This window comes from Podarcis tiliguerta (genome assembly GCF_965153285.1).
Source record: "Podarcis tiliguerta genome assembly, chromosome: 8".
Lineage (NCBI taxonomy): Eukaryota > Metazoa > Chordata > Lepidosauria > Squamata > Lacertidae > Podarcis > Podarcis tiliguerta.
In genome coordinates, this window is record NC_139541.1 from 72,517,270 (window position 1) to 72,540,208 (window position 22,939).

Consider the following 22,939-nt stretch of genomic DNA (forward strand, 5'->3'; position numbering starts at 1 on the left):
AAAAGCAAAGAAGAAAGCGAAAGTACGAGCGAGGCCGAGATTGCAACGCATAGCGAGAGCCGAATTCCCCGCTAGAGGGAGCTCCAAGCAGCCTGATTGACAGCGGTGCTGCTGCCTTTAAATGGGAAGGTCCCAAAGGCCCACTCGTGAAACTTGAAGCATCCGAGATGGTTAATCCTTTACCTCTGCCGTAGTTGCCTCTGTGCCCGTCTCAGCAGCTCCCGCGTTTTCTCCACTTAAGCACCACATGGCCCTGATTTCAGGGGGTTGATCTAGATGACCCTTGGGTTTCCTTCTAGATCTGCAATTCTACGATCCTATGACTTTCCAGAGCCTGACGCTCCTACTACTGCAGAGTACATTGGAGTCTTTGCAAAGGACGGTAGAAATTTCAGGAGCGGCGGGAAATGTTTTGGCACCTGCAAAGAAGCAGAACGGATTCTATCGCTTGTCTCAACTTCTTTGAGGTTTTATGGCAATTAAGCAGGACATAAATGCTGCAAAATAAACAGTGTTGTTCCACCACACATTCTTCACAGCGTGGATGCTTGCGGCAGAGATACAACAGCGTGGATGTTTCCTGCAGAGATACAACAGGAACCCTCTACCTGCATTTTCTGGAAAGAACTGAAGATGTTTTCATTCTGACAAGTTTTCCCAGGTGGATGAATAGGTTGCTGCCATGAGTGTCTATTTAGTATTGTTTGAAAACATATTTACATATCATAGCCAGCTGATATGGAGATGGGAAGAGCTGAACTTAGATACTGTATTGGAAAAATGAGAAACTGAGAGAAACTGAAAATAATAAATTTGCCCACTTCCTGCAGATCTCCCCTATGCTGAAGGAAATACTTGGTGACATTCCCCCTTCTACACAAATATTAAAGGGGCAGGAGTCCCTGTCCTCTTTTTCATCTCATCTCCCCCACATCTCCTCTAAAATCTGCTCTGGAAAGTTGCTCCCAGCTGGGAAGGTGTGCAAGTCATTTGCTTGGGTGAGGAGAAAACATGATGTAGACAGTGATGTTGAAGCTGGAAGCTCCTCATATCCTTCAGAAGAAGGATATTGACAAGCTGGAACTTGTACAGAGGAGGGCGACCAATCAAACCTCTGGAAACCAAGCCTTATGGGGAACGGTTGAAGGAGCTAGGTAAGTTTAGCCTGGAAAAGAGGAGATTTAGAGGAGATATGATAGCCATCTTCAAATATCTCACAAAGAAGAGGGAATAAGCTTGTTTTCTTCTGCTCCAGAACCTAGGGCCTCAAATGGCTTCAAATTACAGAATTGCACATGAGGAAGAAATAGTTTGTTTGTTTTTTGAAAAAGTTCTAAGATGCTGCAGGCTGCAGAGCAGCTATAGAGCCCGCATGAGAAGGTGGCTTTGCAAACCAGGCCTGCAGGAAGAACGCCAAACTCTTCTCAGATGGATCCTAGACTGACAGCAAAGCCTGTGTCTTATCTGACACCCTCAGCCTTAGGGGACATAATAAAGGGGGGCACCAGGCACGGGTTCCTTCAAGGGTTTCTACAGCCTCACGCCTTCCCTTCCCCCAGCCTTGGGAGCTGGAGCTCTTCGCCACCCCCACCCTCCGATTCCCTCTCAGTGCAGACCAGGCAGGCAGGGAGCAGCTGCATCTGCAAAGCCATCAGAGAAGCGTCTACAGCAGGAATTTCTTGTCCCACGCTCTCAGTGCCAGCAGTGGCAATTTTAATCTGAAATCTTTTGACACACTGTACTGCGGACAGAGTTCAGAAATGGCTGGCGCTAATAAAGTTCCCTATGGCAGAATGCCCCTATCACTATGGGTCTTTCGGACTCCGAGATATGATCAAAAAATAATAAACCAGTGCAATCATGTACTGCTCAGCAACAGAGCATTTATAATAAATTATATTATCAGCTCTGTTGCTGATTATTTATTTATCCTGCTTAATCTTAGAAAGGGGAAGAGAAATTTCCGTATTTTTCGCTCTATAAGACGCACGACACCACAAGACGCACCTAGTTTTTGGAGGAGGAAAACAAGCAAAAAAAATTATTCTGAATCTCAGGAGCCAGAACAGCAAGAGGGATCGCTGCGCAGTGAAAGCAGCAATCCCTCTTGCTGTTCTGGCTTCTGTGATAGCTGCGCAGCCTGCATTCGCTCCATAAGACGCACACACATTTCCCCTTACCTTTTAGGAGGGAAAAAGTGAATCTTATAGAGCAAAAAATACGGTACATCCTATTTCCAAGTTTTCCTCTCCCCCACGCTTGACCAGTACACAGTTAGTTAATTAAAGGTGCTGAGAGTTGTTAGGAGGCCCCTATTCCCTTCACAGAAGTACAACTCTCAAAAGTGATTTAGCAGCCTCTTTAATCAGAAGTGCCAGGGCACCATTTTTCGTGCAGAGCTGAGCTGCGATGGGTGAAAGAGGGAGAGGAGCTGGGGAGCATGAGAATGACTTGCGCACAATTATATGACCAGCTCCCAGGGGCCGAGATACTGAAGTATTGGAGGGGGGCTGCTCCCCACACGGTGATGGGCATTGCCACTCAAATGGGGTGTGCGCGCCACATCTTGTGATCTATGAGGTGAGGCAGGGCTTACCTGCCTCCCCCCATATTTTAAGTTGGCACCCCAGCACACAGTCCTGTTACCTCTGCTGCTTGGCTCCCTCTCCCTCTCCAAGCCCGGCAGCAGCCATGTTCCTGCTACTTTCTCACAAGGGCAAGGACAATGCCCATCAACTTTTTTGGGAGGGGTGCCCCTCAAATAGGATATTTTGAGGGGAAACACATGTAGACTCCTAACTCTGTGGTTAAAGTGGTTATCAGAGGCTGTCACAGGGGGAGGGGCCTGCTCTGAAGCATGCTGGGCAAGTGTAAACCCCATGAGACCCCCCAGTGTGCCCCCCCCAGCATTTTCTCCCTAGCGGAGGGGGGATACAAGCAGCTCCTCCTATTCTGCAAGAGGCCGCTGCACTGGCATTAGCTCTCTCCCAGTGTTTTGCATTGCTTGCTTCTATGAATGTAACTGAGCATCAAACTCTGCCCTCAGCATGGCAACTCCAAATTTCCAGGGCTTGTTTCCATGAGCTCATTACTGAGGTAGACACCATGTTGAGCTGCCCTCTTTCACTGCTCCAGGAGATTCACGTTTGAGAGACTCCCTTGCATGGCAGCGAACTCCTAGGGGCTGTTTCATATATGTTGGAAGGTGCCCAGGCTGGTTGGCGCAACCCAGTCAGATGGGCAGGGTACAAATAATAAAATTGCTGTCGTTGTTGTTGCATTTCCTTCTGCCTCTTTCCCACAGCAACACGCTACCCACCTACCCACCAAGCTTTGGTTTTCTGACTCCTGGTTTCCTGACCCCCGGACTCTTGGTTCCCTGCTCCCGGTTTCCTGATTCGTGGACTCTTGACTTCCTGACTCCTGGACTGCTGATTCCTGCTTCCCGTCCTCTACCCCTGCCCCAACGTATCGAGCCAGGACTCCGACTGCCTGTAACCCGGACCGTGACAGTGTTTCGCTATTTGTCAGTAAAAACTATATTACTTTGTCTGTTTATTTGTGTTGGCAGCCAGTGGGGGAACATTTCAACCTCCAAGGCTTTAAGGCTGTAAGGCTTTACAGAAAAATTGCATTCTGAGGAGGGCTAAACTCATTCCACAAATAAGAGCTGGTGTTGCTGACTCCCAGCTTGATGCATAGCCAATGCATAGCCATCTCTTAGTGTAGCTGCTAGTAGCTGTCAGTGTAACCACCTCCAACACCTGGAAAAACTTGGATTTTTATCTCAGCAGCTGGTAAAATCACGTATGGACTATAACAGTCTCAAAAACAATTGGCTAGTGCTTGGAATGAACAAGTTCAATGTGCACTGAATTACTTTGAAAAACATCTGAACTACACGTGGAAGTAGTTCCCATAATTGCTAGGTAAACTGAACATGAATTAAGTTGATGATGGGGCAAAATGAAGAATGATTTCTGGCTCATCTTCAAGTTCATTGTCACTTTCTAAATGCTTTAGAGTATTTATAAAAAAAAAATTGGGGTTTTTCTCAAAAACCAAGAAACGAAAAAATAAAAAGTACATATCCCTCAAAAACAAAACAAAACAAAAACAAAGGAAGAATAAGAAGCACCGATCTGGAGTTATTTGTGGCAGGAGGACACCCAAAACTCCCTCTACTCCAACTATGTTGAAGATGAACCAATCTTTCTCTGTTTCATAGCATCCTAAAATACAAGGAAATTTGTGGGTATGTGTATGCTTATTTCCAGAGAAAAAACCCTCCCCAAAGGCTCCGGCTTCCCCTACCCACCCACCCAGCTGGTGAAGTAAAGAAAAGATTAATCTTTACAACAAGGAGGCTGAGAGAAAACAGGCTTGTGGTTCAGGTTAGGACACCTAAATTTGGACTGTTGCCTATAGCTTTCCCTTGCCTGGATTAAATGATTTTTTAAAACAAAAATTAGAACAGTTGGGGAAATAATTGCAGTAGGGAGGATTCAGAAAAAAACATTTCTTAAAATTTTAATATTTATTATTTCATTGATATTAAGTAAATAAGGCAAAAGGAAATAATAGAAATGAAAGAAAAGGAGAAAGAGAATACATTAAAACATTTTTAAAAGCAGCAATAACAAAATAACCACAAAATATACTAAAGGCTACAAAACTATATAGTATATTTTTGCATTGAAAAGCGTGTCTCGCAGGATCCCACCCAAGACGATATCTGTGTTAGATCTTGTTTAATTTCAACTGCTTCAGATTTTGATATCTCCTCATCAAGATCGGTAACTTTTTGATCCAGGGCTGTAATTTTAAGATTCAACTTTGTTAATTTATCCTTCAGACATTAATTCTGCATCACAATTTACTTAGGCGTATCAGCAATAAAACTCTCTGAAGCCATTTCTCTTCTCTTCTTTTCTCCATTCTTTATGTTTTGCTGCTGCAAATTTGCTGCATGTCGGAGGGGGAGACATCCGTGTTTTAACCCTGACAGGTAGGAGATAAGAAACATCTTATCTGGACAAAAATTGCCCAGGCAGTCTGCTGATTAACCGTTGCTACAATAGGGTTTCAATATGTCTGGGATTTGTCCGTTGGAAGTAGTGTCCAGGCAGAATTTTTGAAAATTGGTAAAAATGTTTGTGAAATGTCAGAAGTGTTGATTTTTTGGGGTAGATTTCCTTTAAAATAGCTCAAGAACTTCTTTTGTTTTGGGGAGATTTTGCCAAAAAAAGCTCATCAACTTTGCCCTCCCCATCTCTATAACTTTGCTCCCCCCCAATAAGCGAAAAGCTCAACAACGTTTGTCTCTAGATTTTCACTTTTTGAAATATGGCAACCCTACGAGTGCTGAGCTGAAGAGTAATAAAGGGAGCATGCTAGGATGCCATCTTGCAAGACCAGAAGTCGAACTTGTGAAGAAAGCAATTGGTTGATGCTGTGGTAGAAAGATGAGATAATGCATGCTGTACCTGGATGTCTCTTCCCACGTAGATGTATTGGCTGTTTACTTGTGTCTCTTGGGCTCAGCAGCCTTTGCCAGAACTTTCTCTGCATCTTTCACAGCGTTTTCCAGGAAAATCTTCAGCAATTTGAATGTGGTAATAAAAGAACTGCCCCCACCATAGAGAGACCCCAACACAGGTATGAAATCCAGAACCTCGTCTACCACTGTGATTGCTCCCCATATTGCTGTCTTCTCCAAGAGTTTCATGACGAATTGTCTTGTGATCTTACCGGTGCTTGGGGTATGTTCAATAACAGATTTCAACTCCTCAACAGGTTTCCCCATACGATTTGCTAGTATATTGAGGGAATCTTCATCCAAACCAAAAACTTTGCAGATCTCCCTCATTGTCGAAACCACATTGCGAATGTCAAAACCAAGCGAGAGGAATGAGAGAGGAATCAACCCAACGCCACAACTCAGCAGGGCTTTTTTCCATATCAGGCTCTCCATAGCAGCCTTTTTCTTTTTAATGCTATCTTTTGTTAAAATTGGAAGAGACATAATTAAAACATCTCTCTTGATTTCATCCTGTTCCTTTTCAATGGTCTCTTGAAGGAGGGGGAAATCATACTTGCTCAAATCCCACCTCGACATCAGAAAGACCCTTGGAGAAGACTCACCTAACTCCTTCAATTTCTCATAGCAATCTTTCTGTATAATGTCAAGAGCTTCCTTCTCAGCTTGCATCATCTCATGGGTGTCCTCCACATTGATTCGTTTTGACCGCCTGTAGTTTTCTATATCGTTATCCACTTTGCTGCGCACATAGTAGAATTTCTTCTTATTTTTACGGATCTCAAGAGCCAATTTGGTGTCATCCTCAGTGAAGCGCCCTGAGGCGATGATGATGAAAAAATCATACGTGCTGAAATTGACCTTCTCTAGGTATTCCTTTGCACTAAATTTAGTTGTTCCAATTCCTGGTAGATCCCAAATTTTGACTTTGGGGAATGTGGGGTGTGTATATTCTTGAGGCACCATTGTTGCTTCTGTCAGCCCAGGCAGAGCTGCACCCTTTTCATTATCTTCCATTCCTCGCAGGGCATTGACAAAAGATGATTTCCCGGCACCAGATCTTCCTGTGATGGCAATTTGAAACGTGATGTTATTTAATAAATTTGACAGCTGTTGAGCTTCAGCTAAAACAGATTCAAATGGTTTTTTCTCCAAAGCAGTCTTCACTTCAGCAAGGTCTTTTGTTAAGGTTTCTATTGTTAAGGCAGGATCCATGACAGTGATTCCTTGTGGCTCAGTTTATCTGAGAAAGAGAAGAAAACTGTAATAGTTAAATGATATCTTTCCACACACTTTTATGGACATCTTTAGAATCTGTGGTTTATGTGGGAAAATCAATTTACTTAGGGCATGTCACTGAGACCAGTGGGTTGTTTGAGCAGCAGTTGGTAGTATTTCAATAAAGTGAAGAATTGTGCCTATTGTCAATCTCTCAGAAATCTATATGTGCATGCATTCACACATAACCCTTAAAACATGTTTATGTGGGATGTGGATCTTTTTTGAACTCAAAATAGTTATTCCTCTAGAGATGTGTCTAAAGGAAGCATTTACACCCCACTAAAGATTCCCTTTTGGGGATAAAACTTTGGATAAAACACTTCATAAATAAATATGTCAATGCACTGTGCATATCCCTCGTATATTCTGGCCACGTCTTGCCCTGCCACTTTTACAAAAGTCACCAGTAAAAAGAAGAATATTTTTTAAAATGTCATCAAGGGGAAGGTAAAAAAAAGGAGTCAGAGGATCGAAATAAGTGACGCAGAAGGAGCCCAGAAATATTCTTTAAGGGCAATACTCAATACTGGGGAAAATATCCACATTGTGTTCTTGTCAACTAACCTTTACTCAGCGATGACTCACTGAAATTAATAATCATGCCTAAGTTCCATTAATTTTAATAGGTCTACTCTGAGTAAATGTTAGTTGAAGACAACCCATTATCAGCAACATTATCTTGTCCTGAAAGATATATAAATATAATGAGTAAATAAATGAAATAGTTAATGGAAGAAAAGAGCATAAAATCCTCTTTAGAATTAAAGGGCTTAACTGCATGATACATTAAGTGTGGGGTGTTATCAGTGGGGTTTTGTTTGTTTGTTTGTATTGATATGGGGAGGTGATTTTGCAGCAGGACTAAGGTGCATGGAGAAGGGAAGTTTCATATTTCGTACCAGTCATGGAAGGATACGGAAAGCCCCGAAAAGGTGACTTGGGAAAGTCGTAGTGTAGCAGGAACCCCCCCCCCCATCATTCAGTTTGTACAGACTTCACACACACTCACACACTACATACGCTACACTTCTGTTATAAATTCATAGAAAATCAACCATACATCAGATTTGCACTGTCCCACTTTTATTTTACTCCATGAAGGAAGGACTACAAAATGGGGAAGGTTTGATATACAGGCCACCATAATCCCTTGAGCATAGGAGCACATCCACAAGAGCCCTGCCCAGTTGCTATGCCAACCCTGATGGTCCTAGACAAAAGACCATCAACCCTGCATACAGGAGTGGATTCAACACGGACTATAACAAAAGAACAGTGATTGGATTTCCCCTCGGGGGCAGGAAACTGCAAGCTCCCCTTTGTCACCTGGAAAGTACTCATGGGGAGGGGAGAAAGGAGGAGCCAGCCAGGTGACAGGACACTCAGGTTACCACCACAACTCCTCCCTCAACCCCTCCTTTCTGTAATGTATGCATGATGTTTCTGGGGGTGGGCTTGACCTAGAGGAGGGGAATTTCAAAAGTTTTTTAAGGTCTTGCACACCATTGTTCTGGGTCTTTTCTCTCTCCTGCGAGTGAGGGGAACACCCTGCTGCAACAGTACAATAAAGGCCAAGCCTACAGGCTGCTGTTTTGCTCCAATTTACTCTGGTTGGTGTCTTTACTTTTTGTCCAAGGGAGCCCTCGGATTTTTCTGGTAACAGTAGAAACATAGTACTGTAGAGTTGGAAGGGACCCTGAGGATCATCTAGTCTAACCCCCTGCAATGCAGGAATATGCAGCTGGTCCATACAGGAACCTGCAGCCTTGGCGTTATCAGCACCACGGTCTACTTCACTGAGCTATCCAGGCTCATCAGGCAGCCCCTACCCAGAATCGAGAGAACCTCCAGCATTTTCTGCCCTGCCTTGAACCCTTGCCATGCAGTTTATCTAATCAGAAGTAGCTCACAGATGCCATTTTTGCATGTCAGCAAGTGCTGGGGCACAGCTGTGTTCCTGCCGCTTTCTTTCAGGAATAATACCCATCAAGGGGGGGGGGGGGACTCTGCAGAGGGATATATTGAATTAACACGTGAAAGGGAGACCGGTCGCATTGGCTTCAGGGCAGTTACTTAAAACTCTAAAAGTAGGACTAGCTACTTGTGGCATGTTATTTATTCCCTTTGCCGTGGGGAACATCCTTCTAGAACATCATTGTTGATAATAATATTATTGTTTACGATACGATATGATCAGTCCTTTTTTCTGGGGGGACGCAGGGGTACACGTACCCCTAAACATTTTGTTGTTACCACCTCCGATGGCGGCTTCCTTTCTTTCCCATAAAAGAATCAGGAAGATGTTAGTGCACACAATTTCATGCCAATGTGGAAGTTACTGTCAGCTGTGTAATAGGTAATGCATGTTCTTTGCACTTCTGTCCATTTATTGTATTTATTTTTCACAATTTGAACTATAATAAGGTGGTTTTGGATGGTCAAATGAGAAAACCCCTAAACATTTTAAAGAAAAAAGCCACTGGATATAGTAAGATATAATAATATAATATAATATAATATCACAATAGCTATAATATAATTAATGTAATAACAATAAAAAGGAAAAAAGGTAAAAGGTAAAAATAAAAAGGTAAAAAGTAAAAAAAAAAACCCCAGCAACAACAATCGTTCTGCCAAGCAAGAAGCTCAGAGTCTCCTTTAACGCAAGCAAGCTAAAAAAGAAGTGGAAATCATGAGAAATGTTCAACTCCTTACCTCCTGCCGGATCGATTTTTTGCAGCCAAGCTCAGTCGTCTTCTTGGAGGTTTTGCTTCGAGGTTTCTCGCACTTTTCTCCATCCTGCTCTCATTGTGTGCCTTTCTTTTATACCCTCTCTCCCTCCTGATCGTCACACCACTAAATGCAAAAAAGAAAGCGAAGGTACAAAGCGAGGATGAGATAAGATCGCAACAACTAGCCGAAGCTGCATTCCTGGCCAGAGTCCAAGCAGCCCATTTGCCAGCCGGGATGCTGCCTTTTCTGGGAAGTCCCAAAGGATCACCTGTGGAAGCATCCCATGGAAGTAATCCTTCACCTCTGCTGTTGTTGCCTCTGTGCCAGTCTCAGCAGCACCTGAGTTGTCTGCACTTAAGCAGCATGGCATTGATGAAAGAGGACTACCCAGAACCTGGCCTTCCTACTACTGCAGTGTAGAATATTTGCAAAGGAGCTACAAATTTCCCATTTTTTTTAACCTTCTAGTTAATCAGGTGCATTGATTTCAGCTGGTGTGCTCTGAGCATGAGTAATGTTGGATAAAATCCACAGGCTGGGCTGTAAATGGCAAGCTGGGGGAGCAGAGTAGCGCTACGAGAATTCGGCTGATCAGGGCATGTGACGTCCATGGTTGCACAACCAGACCTGCATCTGCAGTACATCAGATGTGCACTGGGCACAGACATATTGCTATAAGAATGCAATGACAACAAGGTTCTGCCGCATGTCTGAAGTGTGTCCTGCTCAGCCTTCCCAACTTTTCATCTGAGGTCATAGAAAAGAAGAAATCTGCGCTGAAGAGCCACCTGTGGAAAATATCCCTGGTGTCTGCTGGCATCAATGCTATTTCCATTTCAGGCCTTCCTCTGGTTTGTGATGTTGCCCTCTTGCTTGGGTCCATGGTTGCCTGCTACAAGATGTTTGAGCTGGATGATGGCTCCTTATCTAGGCTGGCCAGATTGGCCAGGAAGCCTGTTGAAGAACTGAAGGCTGTGATTAAGGATCATCAGAGGAAAGAAATTACCAGGGATCTGGTTATAAAGAAAATAACCGATTATGCAAATGAATTATTCCTGCCTTCGCTAGTTAGAAGCTTGGTAGCAGCAGGGGTGTCTTTTGCTACCATTTACTGGATGCTGTTGAGCTTCGTTGATACTCTAGCTGAGGATGCTGAAAGGGTTCGAAAGAAAGCCCTAGGACTGGAAGAGTGTGAGGCAGAGCATCTCAGGGCCAAGTAGAACTGGCACAAGACATGATGCAACCCAAGGTGGGGTTGTAGGAGCTGCTGCTGCTGCTGCTATGGCAAGTCTTCCCACTTTGGCACCCCTTTTCATACCCATTTTGGCTGGTTCTAGAGACAATGGAGCAGACCCTATAGCTGATTTGCCTTACCGCAATACGACACAATCAAGCTCAGATGTAAAATAGACACATTTGTCATATTAATGTAACATGCTATCGAATCCTCTCTGTGTAACTTCTACCCAGATATGCCTTTAAGAAAGAGAATTGTTTGATTTCGATGTAGTTTTATTACATGTTGCTAAAATTATTTCGTTAGATGATAGTAGGCAATAATCAAAATTACTCATTTTGAGCGTCCACGCGAGCAGCTAAACCCAGAAGTAACACACTTTGTTACTTCCGGGTTGCTGCAGAGCGCAACCTGAAAGCGCTCAACCTGAAGCACATTCAACCTGATGTATGACTGTAATCAAAATTACTGTAGAAAATGAAGTGTAGATATTTGAGGTATATAGTTTTTTCCTTTCTGAGGTTGCAGATTTTGTGGAATATAATCTTGCTTTTCTTCAATAATGGAGAAAGCTTAGAAAAAATGCCCTCTTCAAAGGAAAAAAATTGGGAATAAATATCCATTCCTTTGAGCACCCCCCTCTCTTTCATTTGACCCATATAATATTTTGCTTCCTGCCCAATTCTAGCCTTGCTGATTCAGGCAATTATAATTTAGTTAAGATTTAGTCAAAATTCTCAGCCTTAACAATATTTTAGATTTGTAATGCTAACATATTATACTGTTTTTATGTTTTTATAAAACAGTTTTTATAACTGTTTTTAACTTCATTTATCTTATTTTCTGTAGTGCTCAATTAAGTTCCATCAGGTAAAGGATGCCTGAAGACTCATCCTTGAACAACTGAATTTAGGGGGACTAATTTCATCATGAAGGGAACGGAGATGAGAAACTGGATTTCTGCTTCACAGAAATCGAGCTTAGATTTCCCCCTGAACAAAGCAAAACTGTCACACTGCCCACTCTCCTTTCCCCTTTTACTTTCAAAATGCTTTGCAGAAGAGGGTCATCTCTCAAAGCGAGGCATTCTGGGTTAGGTGGCCGGGGAGAGTTGCCTGCACACACAAGTTTCCATAGGGGCTAGAAATTGTTTTAAAATATAGTTAAAAGTTCAAGATTAATAAACTAAGGACTTGCAACCACTTCGAACTTTTTGTTATCACATTCTTTCAGACAACAACAAAATACCCCAAACTATTGTAATCGGTCTTAATGGCGTTTGATATCCTTACTACCTGTCTCACTGCCCAGCAGTCTCCTTGCCTGAGCCAAAAGAGCTTCTCGGGGGGGGGGGTTGAGGAGTCATAGACTGCTGGTTTGGGGGGATTTCAGCATCCATGCCAAGGTGACCAGCTCTGGGGTGGCTTAGGACCTCATAGTTGCCATGACAATCATGGTGCTGTCCCAACATGTCAACAGCCCAACCCACACTCTGGACCTTGTTTACTCAACTGGGCAAGAAGAGCGTGATCTGAAAGTGGGGCATAGTGACATCAGTCCCTTGTCATGGTCAGATCACTTCCTGTTGAGATCTAGGCTTTCAGTACCTTTCCCCCTCTGCAGAGGTGGGGGACCTAATAGGATGGTCCGCCCTCAGAGATGGCTCTGGGGGATTTCCCATCATGCTTTAGTACCAAAATAGACACGCGATAGGTAAGTTGGGTTCAGCTTACGGCGACCTCATTTAGGTTTCGTTTTCTCCGAAATCACCTGTTTGAGCAGAGCTGTGTGCTAATCAAGCTTGGGGGAGAGGAAAACTTGGAAACCGGATGTAATTTCTGCTCCAAGATAACAAAAAGCCACGACTACATTCTGCTTTCCAAGATTAAGCAGGGTAAATAAGTAATCAGCAAGAGAGCATTTATTGCTCTGTTTCTGAGCAATACATGATTGCACCAGTTGATTATTTTTTTTGATCATATCTCACGAGTCCGAAAGACCCATAGTGATAGCAGCATTCTGCCATAGGGAATTTTATTAGCGTCAGTTGTTTCTGAACTATTATCGCAGTAAAGTGTGTCAAAAGATTTCAGATTAAAATTGTCACCACTGACACTCAGAGTGTGGGACAAGAGATTCCCACTGCAGACACTTCTCTGTTGGCTTTGCAGATGCAGATGCTACTTGCCTGCCTGGACTGCAAGGAAACTGTGTTGGGGGATGTGTGTGGAAAGAGCTCCAGCTCCCAAGGCTGCAGGAAGCTGGAGGACCATCTGGGGGAAGGGAAGGCGAGTCTCCCTGTGTGAGGCTGCAGAAAACCTTGAAGGGAGCAGTGCCCGGTGCCCCCCTGAATGATGTCCCCCTAAGGCTGAAGGTGTCAGATAAGACACGGGCTTTGCTGTCAGTCTAGGATCACTCTGAGGAGAGTTTGGTGTCCTTCCTTCCTGCCTGGTTTGCAAAGCCAGCATGTCGTGCAGGCTCTAAACCCGCTCTGAACCCTGCAGAATCTTAGAACTTTTCTAAAAAATAAACTATTTCTTCCTCATGTTCAATCTTGTAATTTGAATCTTGTAATAACTCAGGCCCTACCCTTTGGAGAAGAAGAAAACAAGCTTATTCCTTCTTCCGTGTGACAACCCTTCAGTAATTTGAAGATGTCTATCGTATCTCTTCTCAATCTCCTCTTTTCTGGGATACACATACCCAGCTCCTTCAACGGTTCCTTATAAGGCTGGGTTCCCGAGCTTTGATCATCTTGGTCGCCCTCCTCTGAGAATGGGAAAGCATCATAAGGGATGTTATATTGGTTCACATGCTCAGACCTGTCAGGTTTCACTGTCAAGGTCCATAGGTTGGGAATGTGCATAAACTCACAGATAGACTGTGCCTTGTTGTAGCTGTGCAATGAAGATCAGCAGTGATGACCGTGTATCACCGGTTTTGATCTTGGAATGACAAACATACTTCAGATGGGAGACCCCCAACAGAGACTGAAAACCCCCATGTAGTTTAAAATCACCAAGGTACTTTGAGCTTATCTCTGACAAGAGCCTAATAAACTGGTACAGGCACGTATTTCTTACTAAACGCTCTGCTGCTGATTATTTGCAACTTTTTATCCTGCATAACCTTGAAAGGGAAAGTAGCTTGGGGTTTTTATTATATTGGAGCAAAAATTACATGCTGTTTACAAGTTTTCCTCTCCCCCTCCCCTGCCCAGCACACAGCTCTGCTCAAACAGGTGCTTTCTGAGAAAACGAAAGCTAAATGGGGTCACTATAGGTACTCCTTGTAAATCATTTGTAGCTTGAAGCTGTTTGTTCAGGCCTGACCATCTGGAGCAAGAGAAAGCAAGCTTGCACCACCCTCCATATGGCAGCCCCTAAGATATCTGAAGATGGCTATCATATCTCAGAGTCCAAAAGTCCCATACTGATAGGCGAATTCTGCCACTGGGAGTTTTATTAGCGCAAACAGTTTCTGAACTCTTGTCGCAATACACTGTGTCTAAAAGTTCAGATTAAAATTGCCACTACTGGCACTGTGGGCTGGATAGGAAAAGATCCTGCTGCAGCCGCTTCTCAGCTGGCTTTGCAGATCCAGCTGCTTCCTGCCTGCCCGGTCTGCAGGGGGTGGGGAAGAGCAACAGCTCCCCAGGCTGCAGGAAGCTGGAGGACAAGCTGGGGGAATGGAAGGCGAGCCTCTCTGCGTATGGCTGTAGAAACCCTGGAGTGTAGCAGTGCCATGATCCCTTGCATCATCTCCTTCTCAGGTAGAGGATGGCGGAGGAGACAAAGGCTTTGCTGTCCATCTAGAAACACTCTGCCTTTCAGCTCTAAAAGGAACCCCACCTAATTAATTCTGACTGTTTCTTTCTTTGCTCACTTCCCCATATTTCAACCATTCCTGCTATGTATTCAGCAGTGAATGGTTGCTTGAAAGGACAACAATCAAATATACAGTGAGTGGAACCTTGGTTCTTGAACTTAATCCATTCCGGGTGTGTGTTCAATTCCCGAAACCATTCAAAAACCAAGGCGTTGCATCCGATTGGCTGCAGGAGCCTCCTACACTCAAGCAGAAGCCATGTTGGACGTTCAACTTCTGAAAAGCGTTCGCAAACTGGAACACTTACTTCCGGGTTTGCAGCATTCGGGAGCCAATTTGTTTTACAACTAAGCCATTCAGGAACCAAGGCACCCGTATATATCGGAGTTTCTCTCTCGAGGAGAAACCCTCACCAGGACAGGAAGTGCAATTTATGCAGTTTGAAAGCTTCTCATCAAAGCATTGCAGCCATTTCAGGGGGTTTAGGCAGGAAAACTGAGAGGCAGATGAAGCTGTACAGGAATTTCAAGAGCATTTGTTGAAGCTATTTACTTAAGGCTTTGTAATAACTATAATGTTGCCTGCACCCCAATTTCTGTTTGGTAAGAGATTCCTGGGGTTCCAGTGCTTACCCAGAACATGGTTTCCTTTGAATGCTCAATGGAGTTAAACACTGATGTGAGTAGTTTGAACTGGGCCTGGAACTGAACTGGCAACCAATCCAGCTGTTTTAAAAGAGGAGTTAGATGCAGAAGGCATTAACTGCTGCAATATTTCTGTTCTTGTTTAGGTGTGATAAATCTCAGAGAAGAGCAGCCATGGCTTGCAAGAGCAGCAAACAAGACACATTAGCTCAAATGAATCAGCCATCTGGCAAACGTACCCTTGATATCGCCATCGTAGGGGACTCAGGTGTCGGCAAATCATCCCTGGTCAATGCCCTGCGAAATATGGCAGACGATGAGGGTGGTGCAGCTGCGGTCGATGTGATAAAAGGTACTAGGGAACCAATGGGTTATTTGTACCCCCAATATCCAGATGTAACCCTTTGGGATCTACCAGCCTAAGCCAAACTTTATTCAATTACATAGCTTCACCTCAATATGAAAGCAAACATGTTTAATGTTTCTTTTTTCTGTGCTATTGTGGCTGTACCCTTATAGAAGGATGCAGAGACCATACCTGCCCTCACCTTCCTCTTAATAGCAGTATTGTGGGGAGAGGGATCATCATCAGAATCATGGGATGGGGAGGGAACGTTTCAAACTCTCCTTGGCCTGCAAATCCCTTCTGGGCTGTTGAGCTGACTGGGGAAGCGCTGAGAGTGCAGAAAAAGAGGCTGGACAGCAGAAGTTAACAGTTAGAAATCGAGAAATCATAGAATTCAAGCATGCATTTCCCCCCTGAACAAAGCAAAACTCTCACACTGCCGACTCTCCTCTCCCCCTTTCACTTCAAAAATGCTTTGCTGACACTAATGCAGCAGCCCCTCTTTTCTCCCTTGGTTTGAGGGTCATCTCTCAAAGGGAGACATTCTGGGTTGGTGGCCGGGGAGAGTTGCCTGGACCACAGGGGCTAGAAATTGTTTTAAAACATAGTTAAACGTTCGATTTCATAAAGTTAAGGACTTGCAGTGATTTGGAACTTTTTGTTATGGCATTCTTTAAAACATGAGTCTCGCTTCTTCGTTCAGTCTGAGGATAGGACAGCCTACAGACAATTTGGGCTACGAGGGATTTTGTGAACTTGGGTTTTGCATGTGTGGTTTTGCTTTTTTGGTTAAAACACACTGGAACATAATGGTCATGGCCCACTGCAGCAGCTCAGGAAGCTGCATGGCTGGTGGTTGACACTTTATTGGCAAGAGAAACACTGACAGCAGCTCCCACAGGGCGACTTCTTCTGCACGGAAGCCGCTGCTGCTCATTCCTCTTCAAGCCCCTCCTGGTTCTAGGAGATGGCAGAGCAGGGGAAGGCGGGGAGTCAATTGGCCCATCCCTTGCCTGAACAGTTTCTTCTTCCTCCACTGCATCCTGCCCTAACTCTTCTTCTTCTTCCTCCCCCTGGTCCGGCTCCCATAACCCAGTGGCTCCCTTTCCTGGGTCAGCCTCCTGGCCCCCTGTCTCCACCACATTCACAATCCCTGTCATCTATTCTCTGAGGAAGAATAACCCAAGACGTTATGTTGCCTGAGGTGAAGGGCAAGATGGCCGCTGCCCCTCCCTCCATTCCATGGGCAGAAACCAACTGGATCATCCACTGAATGACTTCAGAGCACGGGCAATGGGGTCCTGACCTCTCCTCACGTGAGGGAAATGGCCTTAGGGGACTTAGGCAGGCTCTTTCCAAAGGGGTAGCCATGTCGGTTTGTTGAAGCAAAAACAGCAAAGGCAGGCCCTCCAGGTATCCATATTTTCCAGGGATGTCCCTGATTTAGAGAAGCCGCCCTGGTTTCTGATTTGATCCTGGAATGTTCTGCTTTTCCTTAGGATGTCCCTATTTTCAGTGGAGAAATGTTGGAGGGTATGGAGTTATCTGACCCCTGAGCCATCTGAACGGAATACTGTAGAGCAGGGGTGGCTAACTCACAAGAGACTGTGATCTACTCACAGTTAAAAACCGGCATTGATCTACCCCCCCTTTTTTGGGGGGGGTTCAGGTCAAAGTTGTTGAGCTTATTTGAGGGGAGCCAATGATCTACCAGTGATCTACTACAGACGTCCAGTGATCTACCGGTAGATCACGATCTACATGTTGGACGTGCCTGCTGTATAATGTTTTATTATGTTTTTATATTTGTTGGTAACTGCCCAGAGTGGCTTGGGCAACCCAGTAAAATTGTGGGGCTAAAAATAGTAAAATTATCATTATGGAATGGGACGTCCCTGTTTTCATCAGAGAAATGTTGAAGGGTATGCAAAGGGTCTCATGGCATCTTAAAAGAGGAGAGTGACTAGTGGGGATCCTCAAGAGGCACAGTCCGGGATAGCCGCCACCACTGAGCTTCCCCCAATACTCACACCCTCAGCACCTGCTACCTGAGGCAGCTGCTTCACACTGGCTAATAGTAGAGCTGGCCCTGTTGGACTAGACCAAGAAAATGGCAACACCCAATGACAGAACATGGAGCAAGCCTTCCTGAAGATAAAATAGAGGTTGGGTGGCTTTGTGGAGCCCCCTGCTCAAGCAGCCAGTCCTTCAAATTTCATCATGCTGGGGGTAGCACTAACATTGATCTATGGGCCTGATCTATGCAGACCTAAATGAATTTGTGGGAATGCCAGGGCTGTAGAGTTAAGGGAGCAATCCATACTGTGAATGCCACATGAAATGCCATCCCCTCACGAAACAGGTTGCATCATTTTGACACCTCCCCAATGAAACAAATGGTTGAAATTCCCCATTGTCAGCCACGAATAGAGTGGTAAATTGTGGGTGGGGTGGTTTAGTTCTGTCCTAATCCCACAGTATAGTAGTATTTCACCTCAGCCTTCCCAAAGCAAGTAATGCTCTAGCCAGCATGGCCAATGAACACCAAAACATCAGGAAGGCATCAGTTTGAGGAAGGCTGTAGGGATGTTACAGATGTCCTTTTTATTGAGCATTCGTATCTGAGCTCATATTGGGGTGATTATACACAATCCTACTTTCAATACCCTTTGCATCTACAAATGTTTTGGGATGGTCATACTGCTTCGTTTGCAATAGGCATGGGTCCATAGTTTCCTGCTAAAGCCAGTGTGGTGTAGTGGTTAAGAGCGATAGACTCGTAATCTGGGGAACTGGGTTCGCGTCTCCGCTCCTCCACATGCAGCTGCTGGGTGACCTTGGGCCAGTCACACTTCTCTGAAGTCTCTCAGCCCCACTCACCTCACAGAGTGTTTGTTGTGGGGGAGGAAGGGAAAGGAGGATGTTAGCCGCTTTGATACTCCTTCGGGTAGTGATAAAGAGGGATATCAAATCCAAACTCTTCTTCCTCTTCTTCTGCGACTTTTTCGTAGCACAAATGTTGATGGGTGTGTATGTTGTCCACTTTTGTCACACTACAGCGCAAGAGTGACCTTCCAGATGGCAATAATAACTGAGTGACATTGGGGAAGTGTTGCAGAACTATTAATAGAGTGGAATGGTATGTGGATGGCCCACTATAACCCCCCCCCCACTCATGCATTATTACTGTGTCGATGACATGTTGTCTCAAGGCAAACCTAAAAAAAAATGTAGTATAAGCACTGACAACTGGGAAACACTGGCCTGTGAGCGCTCCAGTTGGAGAACAGCCGTTACCAAAGGTGCCATGGGCTTTGAAGACACTGGAACTCAGGACGCAAGGGAGAAACATGCTAGGAGGAAAGCACGCTTGGCAAATCCACACCGTGATTAACTCCCGCCTGGAAACCAACGTCCCCACTGTGGAAGGACGTGTGGATCCAGAAGTGGCCTCCACGGTCATTTACGGACTCACTGTTAAAACCATGTTTATGGAAGACAACCTTACTCAGCCCAGACTGGTTGCCAAAGAAGGAGGGGGGTCTAGATAAGTCACAATATTTCTCATTTATGAGACTTTCATGGAAAACTGAAAGCTGATTAGTAAGGGTGGCCAGGAGATTAATTTAACCAATTAGTTTATTTCATGAAAACTTATAGAGCACTTGATTCTAATAAAACCTCAAAGCGGTTTGCAAAGAGATAAAACAATAAAACCAGGAAACAATTACAGTCATGCTTTAAGATATGCAAGAGTTAAAATACTAAAACAGACTAAAATTACCTCAACTTTCTATTTAACAAATGTGGAGGCTCCTGTCTAGCTGAATGCCCTCCTTCAGTTTGAGGGTGTATGAGGGAAAGAACATTCTGAAATAGATGTTGCATGGGACTTGTGATACAGAGCTAACTCTTGTTCCTAAAGAAAAATAGCAAATGCAGCATAGAGAGAGAGAGAGAGAGAGAGAGAGAGAGAGAGAGAGAGAAGGAGAGAAAGTGAATGCTGCAGCCTGCATAAATTATAACTTGAGACCATCCTTGCAAGCAGGTTCACACAGGTCACTAGTTTTTTCTAGTCTGACATCATATACAGAGCAATTCATTAGTGGACTGAAAGAAGTATGAATAGGGGGGGCCACCAGGGGGCGCATTGGAAGATGGCCGACAATAACATCTCTCCAACCCACGTGAGATAATTAAGAGGCTGATATGGGAGTATGCAGCCTCCCTGCCCCCCCCAAGGGAATGGGGGGGGACTGCCTTGCCAGCTGTGTCCATAATTCACCCCCAGATTCGAAAGAAGGGGGTGTGGGCACTTGGGACAAAGCCCTCGAGTGAGGCCGGCTCTCCCGGACACTCTCTCTATTTCGCGCACTGGTTCGCATTAGCTCAAAATATATAATTGGAAATATATAATTGGAAAGAAGCTAATGCACATACATCAAGTGAAGATCGGGAGTAAAGACTGCTGATTAATGGATCTCTGTGAGCGGAGCGACGGGCTGAACAATAAATCAAGTGAGGCATCATCATTAAGTGACTGGTACGTTGGAGTGAAGTGGAAAGGGGGGGGGGACTTTTCTTTTATCTTATGTGAGTGCCAATAACCCTCCCCTCCAGAGAGAAGAATCGTTGCAAATTATTAATCACAAGCAGGAGATCAAGAACTGTGTGGAAATGAACTGGTAGAAACATCGGGGTGGACTGGTATTGAAAGTTTTATGGCGCAGTTACAAATGGTGTTTCGCTAAGACAGGCTTGCCTATAGAAAGACGAGGGGGAGGAGGACCAGGGTCATTGGAATGTGAATGTATGCTTATCGGAATGTGATCTTGACCTGGCAGTGCCCTCTGAGATATGTTTGGCAAGCCTGTGGAAATCAACGGACAGATGGAGGGAATGTTCTTTACGGAGGTGTGGAAATGGCGTCTGTTCTTCATGTGATATGATTTTTGAAGAGTGTAAAACCCACACAGAGCATGTTTGTTTTCAACCCGCTTGTGAAGATTATCAGAGATCTCAAAGTAAGGAATATATGATAACAACAAGAAGATGAGGAAAGTAACAAAGAGACTATCTGGCAGAACCGGATGGAATTGTTTAATTAAAGCAGCAACATGAGTGATGTTTGGACCCCTTTCGGAGCTTGATGTATGGGTACCCCCAACAAAAATTTAGAAATCTGGCTGTATAATTTGGAATTAATGTGATTTGGAATTAATGTGATTTGATTGGCCTGTTAATAAAAATTATATTTAAAAAAGAAAGAAAGAAAGAAGTATGAATAGGGAAAAGTCAATTTGTCCCAAAGTCTCCTTTCAGTATTGGTCTTAATTCTTATACACTGGATAGAGGTACTAATTTTAAAAAGTAACAGAAGAGGTATTATGCTGGCATTCAGATTATTTCACTTAGGGTTGTTGTTTTTTAAATGAGAAGCCTAAGATTTATGGAATTTTAAAAATAAAAAACCTGATCATCTGATTATTATTATTTTAATGTTTTTTGGTGGTGGTTGTTTTAAAAATGGAAACGTATAATTCACCAGATACTATATATCAAGCACTTAGTCATCATGGCACATCTGCCTGCTGCTAAATGGACTTTTTCCCCTCTGCCTCAAGAGCTTTGGCCAGAACCCTCTGGGTGTCATCAGCAGCACCCGATATGCATTTCTGCAGCATGAAGTAGGTGCGAAGAAGCGAAATCCCTCCGGACAGAAGAAAGCCAAAGATGGGGAAATGCTCCCAGCGGTGATATTCATAAGCCATCACTGAGAGTCCCACCAAGTCTGGCAGCACCCATAAAATGGCAGAGAACATTCCCAGGGACTGCATTGCTGCTTTAAGGGCTGTGCTTGTCTTTCCAACCCGCTGGGCCAGAGCTGCAAGGGATCGATCGTCCAGGCCAAAGTCTAGGAAGCACCAGGAGCGGAACTTACTAAACAGAAATATGGGGAGAAGGAAGGGAACTGGGCTTCCAAGAGCGACCAGCAAAACAAGCCTTCTGGTCCAAATCTTCTCCTCCACAGTGGTTTTCTTTTTCTCTAAGATAGGCAGGCAGATGCTAGGGAAGCGGAGCAGAAAGGCTTGCCTCTTCAGCCTCAAGAGATCGTTCTTCAGCGTTTCCTGCAGGAGGGGGAAATCAAAGCAGTCAGCTTCCCAGTTGGAGACGATGAAGACTTGTGGGTCCCTCACTCCTTCTCTTACCAAGCACTCTTTGCAGTCCTCCTGGATGTGCAAGAGGACCTTCTTCTCACTGTAGTCAGATGGCTGTTGCCTCTTGGCGGCTGACAGGTCCAGGTCTGCTTTGGTGCGCACAAAGTAGAAGCTCTTGCCCATATCTTGGATTTCATGGACCAGGTCAGAATGGGTGGAGCGGAAGCGCTGGGAGCCGACGATGATGAAGAAATCAAAGTGATTCAAATCGACCTTCTTCTCAAATTTGTCCTCCCCAAAAGTTGCCATTCCCCTTCCGGGGTGGTCCCAAAGGATCACTTGTGGAAGTGTCGGGTGTGGGTAATCCTTGACTTGCACCGTCGTCATCTGTATGCCAGTCGCAGCGGCACGTGGGTCATCGGCCCGAAGACCCAGCATGGCATTGATGAAGGAGGACTTCCCGGAGCCGGGCTCTCCTACTACGGCAATGTGGAGCGGAGTGCTGTTGAAAAAGGGCAGTGGTTTTGCCAGCACGTGCGACACAGCGTCTGCCAATTGGCCCTGAGAAATGGCTACCTCGAAGTCTTCCACCATTGTGTATCTCGGTGCGCTGAAGAGAAAAGAAGCAGGAAAATGTTAAGCGACCGGCCTAACTAGAAGCATTCATTAGTGGCATGCCCTCCGTAAAATTTCCAGCGTCGCCAATATTATTATCATTTGCCAAGCAACAAAGCTTTACAGGTAGAAGGTATGAATCCCATCACATCCCATAATTCAGAAGTGAGCGCAAGGATAAAGTGCCCAAAGGTCATGGGACGCCAGGAGCTGGAGTTGCCGAACAATAAAACACCCATTGTCAGTTAAGTTAACTCTTTACTCAAAGAAAACCAAACAGCGCAGGCAGAGTGAACACAGCAACTCTTCCCAGTATCTCTTGCTGCAATGAAGCTGTTGCGAGGACTGTAGGTCCCCACATCCCCTGCTCTCTAAGGCTCCTCCTTCCCCAGCAACCTGAATGTCTTTGTCTTGTCTCTCATTGCTCTTCCCTCTTCATTCCACTTCATGTTCTGGGAGACCAGGGGGGACGGAAACTGGTTGCACCACAAGGGGGAGATTCTCTGTCTCTACTCTGCCTCTTGACCCCTCTCCAGTTCTGCCTCTGATTCTGGACCG

At 44.7% G+C, this 22,939-nt stretch overlaps 3 protein-coding genes across 9 annotated transcripts in view; all 3 read right to left on the reverse strand.

Annotated features, from left to right (window-relative positions):
- Nucleotides 1-408, reverse strand: part of LOC310684400 (interferon-inducible GTPase 5-like) — a 62,627-nt gene extending 62,219 nt beyond the window's left edge. Inside the window, 1 exon segment of the mRNA XM_083455511.1 lies at nt 184-408. Coding sequence (XP_083311637.1) covers nt 184-249 — 66 coding nt within the window. The 5' untranslated portion in view covers nt 250-408.
- The window catches only part of LOC310684428 (interferon-inducible GTPase 5-like), a 95,575-nt gene extending 85,623 nt beyond the window's left edge, over nt 1-9,952 (reverse strand). The window contains exons 1-2 of one of the 5 annotated variants that reach the window (XM_083455574.1): nt 9,822-9,952; nt 9,548-9,676 (exon numbers count right to left, since the gene is read on the reverse strand). In XM_083455574.1, coding sequence (XP_083311700.1) covers nt 9,548-9,676; nt 9,822-9,838 — 146 coding nt within the window. In that variant the 5' untranslated portion in view covers nt 9,839-9,952. Of the gene's footprint in view, nt 1-5,054; nt 6,783-9,535; nt 9,694-9,821 lie in introns of those variants that run through there. The other 4 variants (XM_083455575.1, XM_083455580.1, XM_083455578.1 and 1 more) reach the window with 4 other exon arrangements.
- Nucleotides 1-22,939, reverse strand: part of LOC310684498 (interferon-inducible GTPase 5-like) — a 55,996-nt gene that overhangs the window by 5,773 nt on the left and 27,284 nt on the right. For 2 of the 3 annotated variants that reach the window (XM_083455738.1, XM_083455737.1), the window contains exon 3: nt 21,088-22,376. The exons of the other annotated variant lie outside the window; for it this stretch is intronic. In XM_083455738.1, the coding sequence (XP_083311864.1) occupies nt 21,203-22,360 (1,158 nt within the window). In that variant the 5' untranslated portion in view covers nt 22,361-22,376 and the 3' untranslated portion in view covers nt 21,088-21,202. Of the gene's footprint in view, nt 1-21,087; nt 22,377-22,939 lie in introns of those variants that run through there. 3 annotated transcript variants of the gene reach the window in all.